This window comes from Chiroxiphia lanceolata, chromosome 12 (genome assembly GCF_009829145.1).
Source record: "Chiroxiphia lanceolata isolate bChiLan1 chromosome 12, bChiLan1.pri, whole genome shotgun sequence".
In the NCBI taxonomy this organism is placed as follows: Eukaryota; Metazoa; Chordata; class Aves; order Passeriformes; family Pipridae; genus Chiroxiphia; species Chiroxiphia lanceolata.
The window spans coordinates 13,055,188-13,071,519 of NC_045648.1; the positions used below are offsets into that span (position 1 = coordinate 13,055,188).

Here is a 16,332-nt window from a genome sequence, read left to right on the forward strand (position 1 = left end):
GTAGTAGTTTTAAATTATAGTATTTTAAACACCTCACTTGGATATTATTTGGTTGGGTTTATTCTGACTGATGGCATACATGCTGTAGGATTTTTATGCAAAATGAGATTTAGAGTATCATCCTGGCTTTTCTTCCTGTGTCACATAAAAGACTCCTCAGCACAGTATCACCTCGTAAAAAGGAAGATGCTCTCAACTGCCTGGGTTTGATACTGGTCCAAGAAAGTTGAGGAAAATGAAAATAACATTGAGTGCTATCAGTAGAGACAGGCATCGGGAAACAAAAAAAAAGATTTCAGTCTTAAACTCTAAAGTGATGTCATGTGTTTCTAACCACAATATTTTGTACAATTTCTAAAGCATTCAATATTATCTTAAAGTAGTATTTCTCTCTGATTAATATTAGGAACACTATGTTTTGACACACTAAAGGCTAAACTTTGAAAATGATTGCTTTATTATATCTATTACATAAGCTCAATCTTGGGATAAAAACCCTTTAAAAAACAAAACACCGTGTCTGGTTCATATAAATAAAAGTGTTTTAAAAACATGTATTGACTTTTCCATGTTATTAAGCTTTTTAGATGAATCCAGTTGTTAAATGGCTGTTCTAGTAACTGGCCTGTCATCTGGAAATGTTCTTAGATTGTTTTTTTGACACAGTGTCCCTGCAGAAAGTTGGGCAGTGTGACACGGGGAGCACAGGTTTGCCTATCACACTGATTACTTGATGTAATAGTAAGCAAGCTTAAGTGAACTGTGTGTCTTCAATCTTTCCAATCACTTAGGGATGGGCACCAGAGGATACCATCCATCATCCATGGCCTGAAACATATGGTGCATCAGCAATCTTAGGCTGACCTAAATGATAGTAAAAGCTGCTATGCTGTTCACAATAAGGAATTGTTGTCCACTGAATTACAGGATTGTGATTAGATTGCTAACATGGCCAACTTGATGTATAAGTGAAGTGTCCAGGAAAGATATTCCCCAGGATCCTTTGAAGATTAATTTATACCCTTGAAATGTGCACCAATCACAGAATGAAAAAATATGTCAAGATATTTTTCTTGTGAACAAAAAAAGCACTGCAGCGGTAACAGCTATTAATTTATTTTTGACAGTTTTAGCCAACAGAATTCAATAAACAAGGTTCTTAAAGGTTTTTCTTTTGTTGCAAGTTTTTTACTACTTGACTCCTAAAAGCACTGAGCACAATATCTTTTATAAGAGGGACAGCTCCCCCTCACATTCTACTCTAAAAATCTCAAATGATTGCAAGTATCACACAAAGACATCTGAAAAAACACTGAAAATTCTTCATTTTGTATTATTATATTACTATGTAATGGACCTATAAATATACTGTGATCTTAAGTACCTATTTTTAAGATAAAAAATATACACATCTGACCACTGATCCCAAAATTATCAATTTTGTTTCTCCGTAAATTAGATTACACTTGTCACGTTATTCATTCATCAATTCAGGGAAAATGCATCCACATCACACAGCTAAGGTTTAAACTGCAAGATCAACTTTAGTGGGACTGGGGTCAGTGAGGAAAGGGGGAGTTATTATTCCAAAGTAGCTCTATCCCTTAAATCCTCTTTAGGTAGTAGAACACAAAATGGTGAAAGGCACATTTTAAGAAGCACAAAGACTGAAAAAGAACATTGTTTTATATTATCTACGAGCTGTGTCAGAACGTAACTAAAAACCAGCTTCCATTTGTGCTGAACATTCAAGACCCGTCACAAAAACCAGGCTGAGGGAAAAGAGTCCCTTATAAGCCATAAAACTTGAAAGAAATACTTTTGCAAATATGTCTGCTATATACAATCATCACAAGAGGACTGGAAACAATGGTTCTCTCTCCCCTGTCTGTCCATTCTTTTTTGAGACATGCCTTTCTGTCCCTGTGCACGTGAGGTAGATCTGCCTGCTGTGCCTGTTAGATTAGACCCTGTGCTGATGCTTCTGCTTTATTTCTAGCATGCTTGCCCCTGACCACATACAAGACCTATTTTAAAACATTCCTCACCATGCAACTAAACCATTCCATTTCATTACATAAAAGCACAGGTTTAAAGTCATGGTCTTTTTTTTTTTTTTTTACTATTCCTTAATATAGTCTGTTGACAGCAGTGTAATTCATATGATATACTATATCACACCTTGACATGGGTAACAATGGTCACTAGTGAAGGGGCTCCTATTGAACCTTCTAAGAGGCACATACTAATTAAATAATAAATTCTTTCCTGTGCCTTGAGGATGGCCTTAATCTGCTAAATTTATCTGGGACACATCTATTTGAAACATCTGCCTAACATATCAAAATGCTACTCCATCCTGGAAACACAAATTAAAACTAGTGTCTGCTTAACTTACGTAAAAAAGTAGATTGACTTTTCAGTCAAGACGAAGACTTAATGTTCATTGTCAGCATTAAACTACAGTCTGGTGATTGCAAAACCCTGACAGCACTCCATTTCCAAAAGAAACAAAAATTTTAGCAATAGAACACTATTAGTAATAAAAGTGAGCTGACATGATTTAATTATGTCAAATATATTTTCCTTCTGTCTTTTTAAACTTACTTCTGAGGCTAAAGGGAAAGGAAATCCAAAACTTATTCAGATATAAGGGTGGTAGAGAAGAACACACAGATCAGCTATTTATTCTGCAGGAAATACCTCTTGAATTCAGATTCCTACTTCACCCTCTTCACTAGGCTATCTGAGCATCTTCTAGTAGTGCAGCAGGTGATGTGACCAACATCCATCATATGAGAACAATACAGGCACCTGGTCTTTAGGGAATTAGTGATAGGTATCTTAAGTGTGATATAAGTTGAATTTTTCCAAGAGTAGAAAGAAAAAAACTCTAGTGTTGATACACTTGGAATTTGAGAAAAAATTTCCTCAGATATACTAGAAAGGTTTTTATATTTTTTAACATTTGAATTGCCATCTTTGTTAGCAATATAATTGAAAAACTAAAACATAATGTTGAAGCAAGATAGGATACTTGGTGGACCTTACTCTGGTCTTTAAAATAAAGCATACACTGAAACATTAGATATGAACCAAGCATGAGAGATTAGTGAACAATTTACTTAAGTTTCAGAATTTGGCAGTCATTGTGTGCTGATTAATTCTATTCATCATCCAGTTATGAAATACTATTTCTATTGATGATGTTTGTCTGCTTTGAAATAACGCTGATCATATCTTTAAATAAAAAGAAAAACAGATTCTGGAATACAAGAGACAGGAAATACAAATGGATGTATTAAGTCTTTTAAGAATGTGTGCAGGTGCAGAAGTGCACCCAGAGATGAATACATTGTCCATCCTGAAATGTGACAGTTCTGTTGAGATCCATTCTCCACAGTGATGGATATATGTACATCCAACTGGTTCAATATTTTCTTGATAAGCTTGGTAGGCGAGAAAGGCTTCTTTTGAGCCATTTCCATTTTTTGTTTGCTGAGACAGATACCTTGATCTCATTATTAGAGACAAGAACTGCTCAGTGGTGTTAATCTGCTGTGTGAGTCTTAGCCAGACTCTCTACTTCCATACTAATAACCTCTTGTATAAATAAAGTAGTTCTACCTTTCAGTGTGTTTTTCCCAAAACACATAATGGAAAATTTCCACCTCTACTGAAAACTATTAGCAGTGGCTTGAAGTAATTTCTCTCTTTCTGCAAAGATTTTTTTTCTAAACAAACAAAACTATTAAAACATTTAACTTGTCTTACTGCCAGATAATTACAGTAATACTGTTAGTTCAATATTTGAGTGAACTTATTTGGAAGGAAATTATAAAATTAAGTTACGGGAGTCCAATATTCTGAAATTCAAGGGCAGAAACATTTCAAACACAGTTATAGACCAGGTTCAGGAATCAATTCAGTATCTGCTAAAAGTTTAAAAATACAGGATTCAAAATTAGAAGGTACTTTACTTCACATGTCAATTAAAAAAAAAAAAGTCAATAAATGATATTCTGATTACATGACAGAAGATTAACCAAAGCATGAGAAAAATTAAGTGGACACTGTAGATTGTTCTGCCTTCCCAACAGCCCACTACAAGCCAGAGGTAAATGCAGTCAAAACCTCTCAGCAAGATTTTATTCCCCCCAACAAGAAAAATCCAGGCAATAGAGCACCCAAAGAAAATATCACCAAACTCTTGCAAACCTTTTTCAAGCAGGACAGCTGTGTAATCACATAACACAGAGAAGAAACCTTCTGCCTGGGGATCATCCCCCTTATCCATGCTGTTCAGTACCACTCCTTTCTCAGAAAGGCATCCAGCTCTACAATCTTTTTAGGGTAGGACCTATTTAGGTCTTTCCTGACCTTCAAGTATTCATAGCATTCTACATGAACATGGAACAGCAAAGAAATTAATAAAAATAGCATCAGGAAGTGGGAGATTACAAAATACAGCATGGAAAAACTCTAGATGGAGTGTTATAAATATAATTAAGGCATTCTGATACTGTGTTTTTATCTATGACTGTTGGCACAGGGCTCAGCTTCAGGGCTAATAAAGGACTATACACAAGTACTTTCTCCCCCCACCTCAGTCTGATTCTCATAATAGACCCACTTAACAGAAAATCTCCAGCTTTGCAAGAATTATCAGCACCACGCATTCTAGAGGAGGTGTTACATTTAGAACTAAAGTATTCTATTTTTGCTTCTTTATTCAGCTTCTTTTACAGATGCTGGGTGAGTGAAAAAGGACAAACAGTGAAGCAGGGAAACACCACTGAGGCCTGGAAGTTCCTTAACAGTGTAGACAGTAGGGAGGGCAGAATCTGAGCAGTCAGCATTTATCAGTCTCTAAGTTGAAACAGTAAAAGGATAAACTTCAAAATGTAACCTAACCAAAAACGTGACACACAAGGCATTAAAGCATTACTTTGTGACTTAAACACATTTTCCATGGTATGTTTACACCTCTTCCAGTTCTATTGGTTTATTTGACTCATGGCTCTGTGTACTAAATTAGTCATAAGAAAACCAGAGCTCCAGCTGAAGTATAAGGACGACAAATTATATGCTATTAGCAAGTCTGAACACTGTGTTCAGCTAAGAATAACAATATAGGCAGAGACATTCTGACTAAGAAAGCAAGATGTGACAAGGAGTGGCTCTTCAAAAAAAAAACCCAAACAAAAACAAAACCCCCCAACAAACCAAAACTAACCAACCAACCTAAAACCACAAACAAACAAAAAAAAAAAGCAACCAGTAGAAGACAGAGGAGATTATGTGAGTAACACGGAGTTCTTGCAGTTCCTTCACCTGTTATTTTGAAACCCTAACTGGGAACCAGCTTTCAAATCTTTGTAAGATTTGTGTTGCACTTTGCCTGTACCCAATGAACTTCTAAATGAACAGTAGAGACTAAAAATGAACCAATGATAATTTTATCTCTGTATTAAGAGCTCCTCCCCTACCAAAAAGAGTGTTTACCTTTAAAGATCTAAATAGAAAGTACATTAGAGATTCTTCCCATTCAGTAAACACTGAAAAAAGCACATAGAAAACAAAATTGACTAAAGTTTATTGTGCATTTGAATTTAGAATGCACGTGATCCTTACTGCCTCTCCTTGACCAGTGAATCCTATCCTTCCTAATGTTTTGGAGGAGTCTGAGATGGCGCCTGTAGAATTTGATTTTGTGTAAAAATACACACCAAATCTGATTTCTGCTGCATTAAGGAGTCCTCTGGTAAAATATATGACGCATGGAATGAAATCAGCTGTAGTTCTCCACGAGTCTTTAAGCTCACTTCCTTTAGTACTTGACCACTAATATTAAAGACTACTGGATCAAACTACGGTTTTAATTGGATATATAGGACATGATACAGTGGTATAGTTAAACTGCAGGATAGATGCTAAAATATAACATTGATTTGTATTCTTTTACTGGAAATATTTGTAATATGAAACTAGGAAACAATACACTCATTTTTATTGCACATTCAGTACAGAGAAAAGCTACTGCTGTCACCAGTTTACCCTTAAAGGCCATTCATCAAACAAATGCTAGATTGATTGGTTTGCTGTTTCACAGTCTAAAATGAGATTACAGATTAATCTGATACTCATTAATAATGATGAAATGTTGATTATACAATCATTTTGTACGCTGCTTATTGCTAATGCACGCACACAAAATTGGCCTAACAGAGAAATTTTGAAAACAGCCTGGAGTCTAATAGTTTAGTGAATTTTGTTATGTGTAAGATCTTGCCCAAGAACACAAAATTTCAGTTCCATCTAAAACCTTTGTTTTATTGGATGAAATGTTTGCACTAATAAGAACAGACTGGACAGAGAAAGGAAGTTTCATGTCAGAGATAATTTTTAACATTCTTATTTCTTGATAAAAAGAGGTAGTCAAAGATGGGAATGGAAAGGAATAAAACAGGCTGGAAGAAATCCAGATAGAAGATGTAACACGCAACACAAGAAGAGGGTTAAACTGGAAAACTATGAGAGATGCCAAATGGGGAGATATCTGAAGCCAAACCTCAAACCAGTTGAAAAGTAAAAACTGCAAGAAAATATGATTAAACTGTTTGGTTCAGATGTTGCTCTAAAACTAAAGTCTGGGAATACTTCAAAACACAGAGGGACTACATAGGAGGAGGGACAGATTTGACAAATTTCACCTGAAATACTACAAGTTTGACTCATGGCTCTGTGTACTAAATTAGTCATAAGAAAACCAGAGCTCCAGCTGAAGTATAAGGACGACAAATTATATGCTATTAGCAAGTCTGAACACTGTGTTCAGCTAAGAATAACAATATAGGCAGAGACATTCTGACTAAGAAAGCAAGATGTGCCATTTGTTTAAATGTAGAGTTAGATTGTACATTTAGACTAATATGAGCAGGCAGAAGATTGTAACAAGATAACAATACTAAAGAAAATATAGACAGAACAACCCTTCTCTTTATCTGCCCTTCCTTGGCAAAACCTTCAGACTTTGCAGGCAGGAAAGAAATTTCTTTTACTATATAGAAAGACAGTCAAAGAATTACTTCCTAAGAGCTGAAATAAAAAAAAAGTTGTCTGCAACTGGACAGATTTCTGAAACCCAGACAACAGAAGTGTTTGAAACCCTGTGCTGCACGTCACTGCACCTCTGCAGTGAAGAGAGGCTGCTACATCCTGTCTTCCATTGATTTACCATTACTGAACAGATTCCTCATTTTAACAAAACATATTGTTATATTCTAGATAAGTCTTTGACAATTCTTTACACTAACCTATGGAATTCAATTGCCACCATTAATTTCACTCTGGTATTTATCAGCAGAAGCTTTTTTCCTGCAAGAACCAATTTATTTAATTGAATAGTTTAAAGGGCTCCAAAACCACATACAAAAGATGAGGTTATAGCTAATAGCTTTCAAATATACTTAAAAGCTTGAATCATTAGCAGTTGCTTAAACTAGGAATTTTTAAGTGCAAACCAGAATTTATTGCAAGCTAGTCTTAATGGTGCGATTTTTCACATTTAATTTTTTCACAAATACAGGAGATATTTAAAATAACATTCTGTATTTGGGAATAAAGCCTGTACTTTGTTGTCCTTTCACTTTTCCAGGTTTTGGCATTCCTGGAATATCACATTCAACAGTTCCTCAATTTAATACCTGAGTATTGAGTTCTAAAACATATTTATGCCCACAATAGATCCAGTTCTTCACATTTTACAAAACATTGAGGCACACAATTCCACAAGAACTGACATGCTATAATGATGTTTCAGATATTTTTGGCTCCCTATGCATTAGAAGAAATAGACATCAAAGGATGGCACATGGGAAACAGTTCAGTATGAGGACATGAGAATTCAGTGCAGTATAAGGAGATCCCTGTCCTACACACAAAATGCACCAGAAGTTGAGAGAATCTCATTTCTAGCTCTTAGCCTTGCAAATATTTTGAGATTTCCATGGGAAAGGAAACAATTTCTGCAGATGACTCACTGCAGAATGCCTCAAGGATGAGCAGTGAATTACTGTCGACAAAGATCAAGGTTCAAATCAGCTGAAGGACTGACCAGGAATTTCTTTGTGTCCAACCACCAGGCCAGTGAATGACAGCAGTGGTATGACCATCACACTCCCTCTGATCAAAGAAGTTCTGCACGTGGCTGGGTGTGGACTAGGTATGTTTGTCATAAGATCAAATACTGGAAAATGAGAAATGGATGCCAGTAAACACAGCTCCTCTTGGTTTTGTGCAAATAAAAGTGGATAAATAAATTCTTAAGACCTGAAAATCACTGCCTCTGATGCACATGACAGTGGAAAACAAGATCACACTGACAACCTGTTAAATGGTACTACTAATCTGAGATTATCAGTGTGTAGAAAAAAGCAAGAAGGGATTAAGTCCAATAAACTTTTTCAGAATTATGATGAATGTCGAAAAAATTAGGGAAAACCTCAACTTCTTTGAAGAACTGAAGCGAATCTTGCAGAAATCAATGGTAAGATTGCTATCAATATGTTTGGAACAGGTCCAAAATTATTATCTCTGACATTAACATAAAGAAATTGCAGCTGTTTGCACTTATATTTCCTTTTAGTAACAGTGGGAGAATGTACTAGGACACACCACATATTTCTCTGGAATACTTTGCATGAATCGTTCTTTTAATTCCTTATCTTTGTTTATGGAAAAACATAAGTTTGGTGGCTTGTTGTTTTGTTTGGTTTGGTTTTTTTTTAATTCAAATAAAATATTGGTATGGAACCACAGAAAAATAAGGCATTTTAAATTATTCATCAAGAGAAGCTGTTGTCTACATCTTATCACCCTTAACCGTGAAGGATTCAGGACCTTCAAAGGAATAAGGAGCTTTCTGAAAAAAGCAACTCTAGAACATAGTATAAACTTTGAAGATAAAAACTGAACGTCAAATCCTGAAAGTTTTTAAGGAGAACTTCTATTGATTCAGCAGAAACTGTGGAGTTAAGTAAGGTTAAATATCTCCAGATCAAATCTATTAATTCCAATTAAAGAAAAATGCAATACAATACAATGATGATGGCAGCCAAGATTCAGATACTTTTACTTTGGGTCAGAGGACATGAACCTGGTCTTGAATTATGACTTAAAAACCTGGAACATTATTTAACCTTTACCTTGATACTGCACAAAATGACAGCTACTGTACAACCCATAAATACAGAGTATTTAATGAAATAAAAGATGAAATACCTATCAGATGAATGACTAAACCCAGATATAATTACTTGTCTTAGAATTACACTGGTTGTGGACTTACTCCAGCATGGGTTTTTAATAATACATATTACTACAGCTATGCATATTATTATAGATATCATTTCTGCATATGATTACATGCCACAAATAGTTTTACTCTTTCATATATTAGAAATCACAGAAAAATTTGTTCAATTCTGTGTGAACTTACTGAGTTTTTGCAATGCATGTTACAAAACCAAACAAGTCAAAACAAGAATATTTCTGCTATTTACACACAGTGATAAATAATGCAACAAGGTAAAACATGAGTGGAAATGAGAACAAAAAGAAAGCTAATATAATATTAAATACTCATAGTGCAACACCTCTTTTCTCATCTTCCTGTATGTTTTCTGCCTCTTCCAGACTACAGTAAAATGCTGAACAAAGCCAAAAAAATCCACTCTGTTTTACAAGACATTTATGTAATTCAGATCATGAAGTATGAGAAAAATTCCTAGCTAGCATGAATATTTATGCATACTGTGCTCATTCTAGCAAAGCAATTTTCTAGTTGTTTTTTGAATAGCCATCAAATAATCAGGTTAAGAACAAAATGACGGTAAAAATCTGTTACTAAACATACAAACAAACAAATCCCACATTCAGAGAGTGAAAGTAACTCCCCTGAATTCATAACTTGTTTGAGCCTTAAAACTTAATTAGAATTACACAATAATTGATTATTAGAATTGCAGAGTCATTCCAGCACCTTTTACACAACAGAAATGCTTTTTCCTCTAGTATGGAACATTTTGAAACAAACCCAAAGGCCTAAACACATCTGGAGTTTGCAGCTTTCATTTGGTTCCATTTTAGCTGTAAACCTATGTCAAAACACTACATTGAAATACATGCTGAAAAATCAGGAAATTGGAAATTAAATCCATGAACTTGACAGCTGGGGATGTTTTAATTACAACGCATCTTGTCCCAAACCATATAAACAAAATGATTCAAAGCAATCTTCAGTGTAAGCAACCTATAAACTCATATGTGACAGTTATTCAAAGTGTTTTGTATTCCAACAGTCCAAATTAGAGAGACACCACTTTGTATTGTGGCCTGAAGCAAAGTATCACTGATCATTTTTAGTATGCTGGAACAAGGATATGGGTAACAAATTTTCATGACAGACACACACACTCGATGAGATAATAAATTAGCTTCCCAAGTGAAGGCTCACTAATAAGATTGGATCTAATATTTAGGTCACTTAATTTTAAGACTCAGCTAATAGGCTAAAAAGAAAAAAAAAAAAAAGGGTATAACTTCATAACATAAATTCAGGTTCAATCTTTTTTACCATAAACATTAGCACCATTGTAAAGTTGCAAAGAATAAGCTTCTAGTAAAATGAAATCATCTAATTGTAAAATGCATTTGATATCTCCTTGCATGGAGGTGATTTCTAAAAGAAAAATAAAATATTCTATATTAGATTATGAAGTTATAAAATTTAAGCAATTAATTTTTAGTACTGTGTAAGGCCTGATGTCACTGGAAAGCTAAATTTTTAAAACTTCTTTTCAATATGATTTATTGATTCTATTCCAAACATACTGCTTCCTTTATTTGCAAATATATTTATAATACCAAAACTATCATACAATCAAAGAAACTTTACCTTTTCTTCTTTACTATTCAAAGGAGATAAGAGACTGTGAAAGTCCTTTAACTCCTTGACAATCATATGAGAAAACTCATAGCCTGATAAGGTTAGAAATAGGCCATTTGGCTTGTCTCACCCAGAAATAATGTATTACACGCTCCCACTCCCAACTTGTTCTGATTACTAGAGGAAGTTCTTTTAAAATAATATACCAACAAATTTTCCACCTACAAGACAAAGAAATTTTTTTGAGAGGGACATTTTACAAAGTCATGTAGTGACAGAACAAGACAATGTCTGAAAATAGAAAAAGGAGAGATTTAGCTTAAATATTAGGAAGAAACTCTTTCTTGGGAGGGTGGTGAGGCTCTGGCACAGGTTGCTCAGAGAAGCTGTGGATGCCCCATCCCTGGGAGTGTTTAAGGCCAGGCTGGATGGGGCCTCAAGCAACCTGGTCAAGTGAAAGGTGCTCCTGCCCATGGAAGGGGGTTGGAATGGATGATTTTTAAAGTCCTTTCCAACCTAAACCACTATGATTTTTAATGTATTGCAAATCCCACTCCTCAGTCTTTGGCAGTGTCCACAACTTACCATTTCCATTCTCTACTATGGCCAAGGACTCTCTGCAAATTGTCATCTTTCTCAAGGGGTTGATAGTCCTTTGAACTTCTGCCAGTAGCACTGCTTGCATTGCCTCAGTAATCTGTCATAAATGCAAATTATTACTGGATGATAGCAGTACCTCAATTATTTATCTAAGTATTTGACAATTTCAACCAATTAGCACAAAATCTTAAGACTGTCCTGGTGAATGTCATTAGAAAGTCGACACTTATTAATAAATATTTCAGACAGTGATAATCGTGTCTCTACATACACATTGAGGAAAAAAAACCAAACTAGGTAGCAATAGAGTGGAGTAAGTTTTCAGACAGGACTGCTTTCCAATAAACACCATTTTCTTTAATGTCATATCTAGAATCAGTCACCTACGGCCTCCTTGATGCAATGGCTCATGACAATATATGTGAACAAAGCACATGGTAATAATGGCTAAAAAGAGATATCTTATTTTTTCTCACGTGTGCAAAAAATGCTTGATAAACTGAATAATGACCTTGTGTTCTGCCTTTTTAAAGAATTTCTGGCATCTAATCTCTGATAAAATTAAAGAATGTTTTGTTGTCAGTGGTGATGCCCTATTCCTCTAGCTCAAACATAATACCACTAGATTTTTTTGTCTAACACAAAGGGAAATATGGTTCCTCAAACTCCTCTTATGCAAAAGGAACATCTACTGGAGTTCTGAACAGCCTTTAAATAGCACCTGCAGGAACTGATGCACCACAAATGGGTGTTGGGACAAGGCAGTGTGGAGATGATATGACAGTTATTGCTTTCCTTCTCTTTAGCCAAGAAGTCCCAGGAGAACTAAGAACATTTAAAGATGTAAGATCTTATAAAACACATGAAGACCCAAACTTTTACAGTTCTCAGTCTAAATTTCAGCATGGTGCAGAATGGCAGCATGAATGTCTTCTCTTGATTTGGTATTTACTGCAGAAAAGGAATACAATTTTTCCCCCTTGGGAAGATATTCATTCTCAAGTACAGGAAATTTCCTGAAAAACAGAGTGACTGTAGTTTCCAGGACAGTGTAACCCACTTCAGTTTAAATATGAACTTAAATTGAGTATGAAAATTTTAAGTTGATAATCTTAATATTATAAACATTTTAAGCTTATATGATATTTATATTATAAAAGTTATTAAAATTGTTAAGATTTATATAAATTGAAGTTGATATGTAGGATCCCTCAAAATGCCAGGAAGAGATGGTTTCATCTCACTAATCAAGTACAGGTCCTCAATCATATGTCTAGCTGCCCTTGTAAATTCAAATCATTAAGTGGAACAAAGGCTGTGGGTATCCTTTGTGACAAAACCCTTTATTGTAGACAAGTATACCATAGTTAAGGTCCACAGTGTAAAAGTTCACTGCAAGTGAACCCAGCCCTGTGTGGTTCAACACAGCACAATCCTTCATCTTGTTATAATAGAACTTTATTTTACAGGGGAAACCAAAGGCAGTTTCCAATTCCTCACATCTATACAACCCTGAGCTTTGGGGATTACAGATCCTGACTTTACAGCAGACTCCTACAATATATCTACAATAATTAAGAAAGAGAAGGAAACAAAGACATGTTTTCATTGTCCTGGGGAAATTTTTGACAAAAAAGATTCTTATAGAGGCACACAAATCTGCCAAGAACCTGTCACTAATCTGGATCATTGCTGTGTGTGCCAGTCAGGAAGCATTGGTAACAATTTCCTCTAACAACTTTAAACAAAATAAAAAAATAACAGATGGTACAACATGATATTATTGTAGAGCCACCTGTATATTCCTCTGCATGCTACTTGTCTATCCCTTTACTGAACCTGCATTTCCACAGTGCTTGGTGTGGTTCCACATGTTTAATTTTGTCCTGTCGCTGCGTCTTCCCCAAAAATTCATCTGTCATCACCAAGTCTAACAATCTCCAGAAGCTTTTTTTTTTTCTAACACAAACCAAATCTACATGAGCACCTTTCAATTTCTCTGATCACTTCCACTTTATCTTTAGTGTCCTTCTGGATATACATTAGCTAGCTTATTGGGTAGTAATATATTCTTGCATTTTTTGCCCCGTAACTGTAAATGCTGTTGTAAATACTACCTGCTTTTCAGTTGGGAGTGTTAAATGTGGCGGGAATTATGTTGCTTCTTTGACTTAGAAAGTATAAATAGCATATGTCCAACTATAAATACAGATATTAAAGAGTGAAAGGTAATTGACTCTGCAGCAGCAATACTAGAGAGTAATTCAAAAAGACAAGTGAACAGAAGTTGAGGCAAGCTGTACTGTTACATCTGTACTAAGTTATACTGCCTTCCTTTCTACACTTTATCAATTACTTCCAAGGATTACTATTCCCTTTATAATGAGTGGGTTTAAGGAGAGAAGTCAATAGGTATCACTCCTGGTTATTGCTCAGGCCACAGCCTCTGCAGGGCCGAGCCGTGCAGAAACCATCTCCCAGAAGCCTCCATAACACAGTCACATCAGGGAGCAAAAAAATACAGATAAAACATCAGCTGGAATTACCCAGTCTTCTTTCCCCTAATTCTCCACAGTAATCGTCAGGACAGTAGCTTAGATACTTATACTGAAGTATATTGGCTTCAGGCAGAGCCAAAGGCTGTAAAATCAAATACAATTCAGAGCTTGTTAGACATATTACTCTAAACTTGGGTATCATCAGTACTTAGCTTATCAGTACTACTGTCTGCAATGGCCTTAACATGTTTATTCTTCGAAACTGAAGTCCTTTGTAATATCTCAGATTCATTCCACCTAATTCTAGGTACTAATGGCACTGAAAAAACTGAAGTAAACAAAAAAAATACAGATGCACTACAGGAATCAATACAGAGAGATGAGAAAGTCCTAGGATGATTCATTCTTCCTAAAATCTCAGCAGTGCCCCCACAATGCCTATATTTTTCCATTGGTAAAAATGGAAGGTTAAAGCACCTACATTCCTCATTCAGATGATTATTTCAGAGATCTACATATGTCATCAGCAATTTTCCCAAGTGGAGATTAACAAATTTCCTTATACAAAAGGAATACTGCAACATCAGGATGGGGCTGAAGGAATTCCAAAGCAGGGCCTAAATGCTGTATAGATGATGCTCCTGAAATAATACATCCAAGTTCTAACCAAGGTCTGATTACTTGGGGCTGTACAAAGGAACCATGTCAAGGAGAGAGCTGATTCCTGTCTAGCTGTCTCAGAACTAGGAGGAGCTGGTGTATGACTCCTACTGATCACAAAGGTGCCAGTAATGACTCTGATAAAGCTCAATTATTTCTATCCTGGTTTGTCTCACCACAGAGGCAAACTGCTGAAGCCCCATAAGCTGATGGGCACCCTGAGGTGACAGACAGCCCTCGTGGTGTAGATGAAGGCTGTATACTTAAGGTTTTGTTTGTGGAACTACTGATTTATTTAAGTTTCATACAAAACTCATTGCCATGTTTAGCATTGAATTTCTTTACTGAGACTGGCACTGAGAATGGGAAGTTGGCTGGGAAAGTGGGGTCATTTGCTGGTTTACAAGTGGTTGTCCAGCTCAGAGAGTAACACATATGGTAGGGGGAAGCTTGCTTCACTTTATAAAGAGATTTCAGTCTTCTGAAAAGCCAATCTAACAAGAACTAACTTCACTCAGTGAGATTTAAAAAGATCTTAGGAAAGGAAAGAAAGGAAGCAAGTTATTCCTACTGTATTCTTCCTCTTGAAATGCCTTAATTAAAATACAGGGAGAAGACATTTCAACATCAGTCATTTGAAGGTTAAGGAGCTATGAAGAACAAGGAAATCATTATCAAATAAATCCTTCCGGTGGGAAAAAAATATCCTTGTATCTACTAGAGCCAACAACAGCCAAAACTTTTTGACTGCACAGCATTTGACTATTCTGATAAATTTTTTTAAGTTCTATTTTAATGTTCACCCTTTCAGCCAAAAAGGTTCAATAATACAGTATTATTATTTTTAAAAAATGAAAGTATAATCAAATACCTATCACAAGACATATCTAAGGAACTGGCTGTTTTAATTATGGAGTACGGACAATTAAGGGCAGAAATGCAACCACTGTTTCCCCATATTAAATGCTTTAAAGTAAGCTTTATAAATATACATATATATACATATGTCTGAAAAGATGAGCACACTTAATTTGTGGGTGGGATGGGAGTGTGGCAAGAAGCAGCTATATTTTGTTTGAAAGACCAGCAACACACATTGAAGACAACCTTTTCTTTAAAATCAACTGGGGAAAAGAAATTACTAGAAAAATATTTTAAAAATATACACATTTTTAAAATTTCAAACAAAGACCTCCCTCAACCTTTCAACTTCAACAAGTCAGTAAACCTTTCATCAAACATTTGCAGCAGGTTTTTTTGGTTTCCTTGTTTGCACAGAATCTGCTACAGTACTGTAAGGAGATGAGGAATCAATAAATGGTAACTCCTTTGGGTCATGTCTGAGAGTCAGTATCTTTCACCAGAGATCACAATAAAAAAGGTTTAAAAACAGGGTAACTTGTGATGTTTTTGGCAAATGTACACAAGTCCTTAATCGGGCTGCCCAGGATTAATAAATTGGCCATAAATCTGTGTTTGTATAAGTGGAGTTTCAACAAAGCCACTTTATTGTCAACAAAAGCTATAATTTTGCATAAACCACTGGTCACTACACATGCACACCTATTGCCAGCATCACAAATTATTTTGAGTGTTAAAAGGTTTATGGCAGTTTGGCTGCAAACA

General features: G+C 35.4%; 1 protein-coding gene across 1 annotated transcript in view; it reads right to left on the reverse strand.

Annotated features, from left to right (window-relative positions):
* Positions 1-16,332, reverse strand: part of WDR72 (WD repeat domain 72) — a 104,340-nt gene that overhangs the window by 31,223 nt on the left and 56,785 nt on the right. Inside the window, 1 exon segment of the mRNA XM_032700629.1 lies at positions 11,534-11,645. Coding sequence (XP_032556520.1) covers positions 11,534-11,645 — 112 coding nt within the window.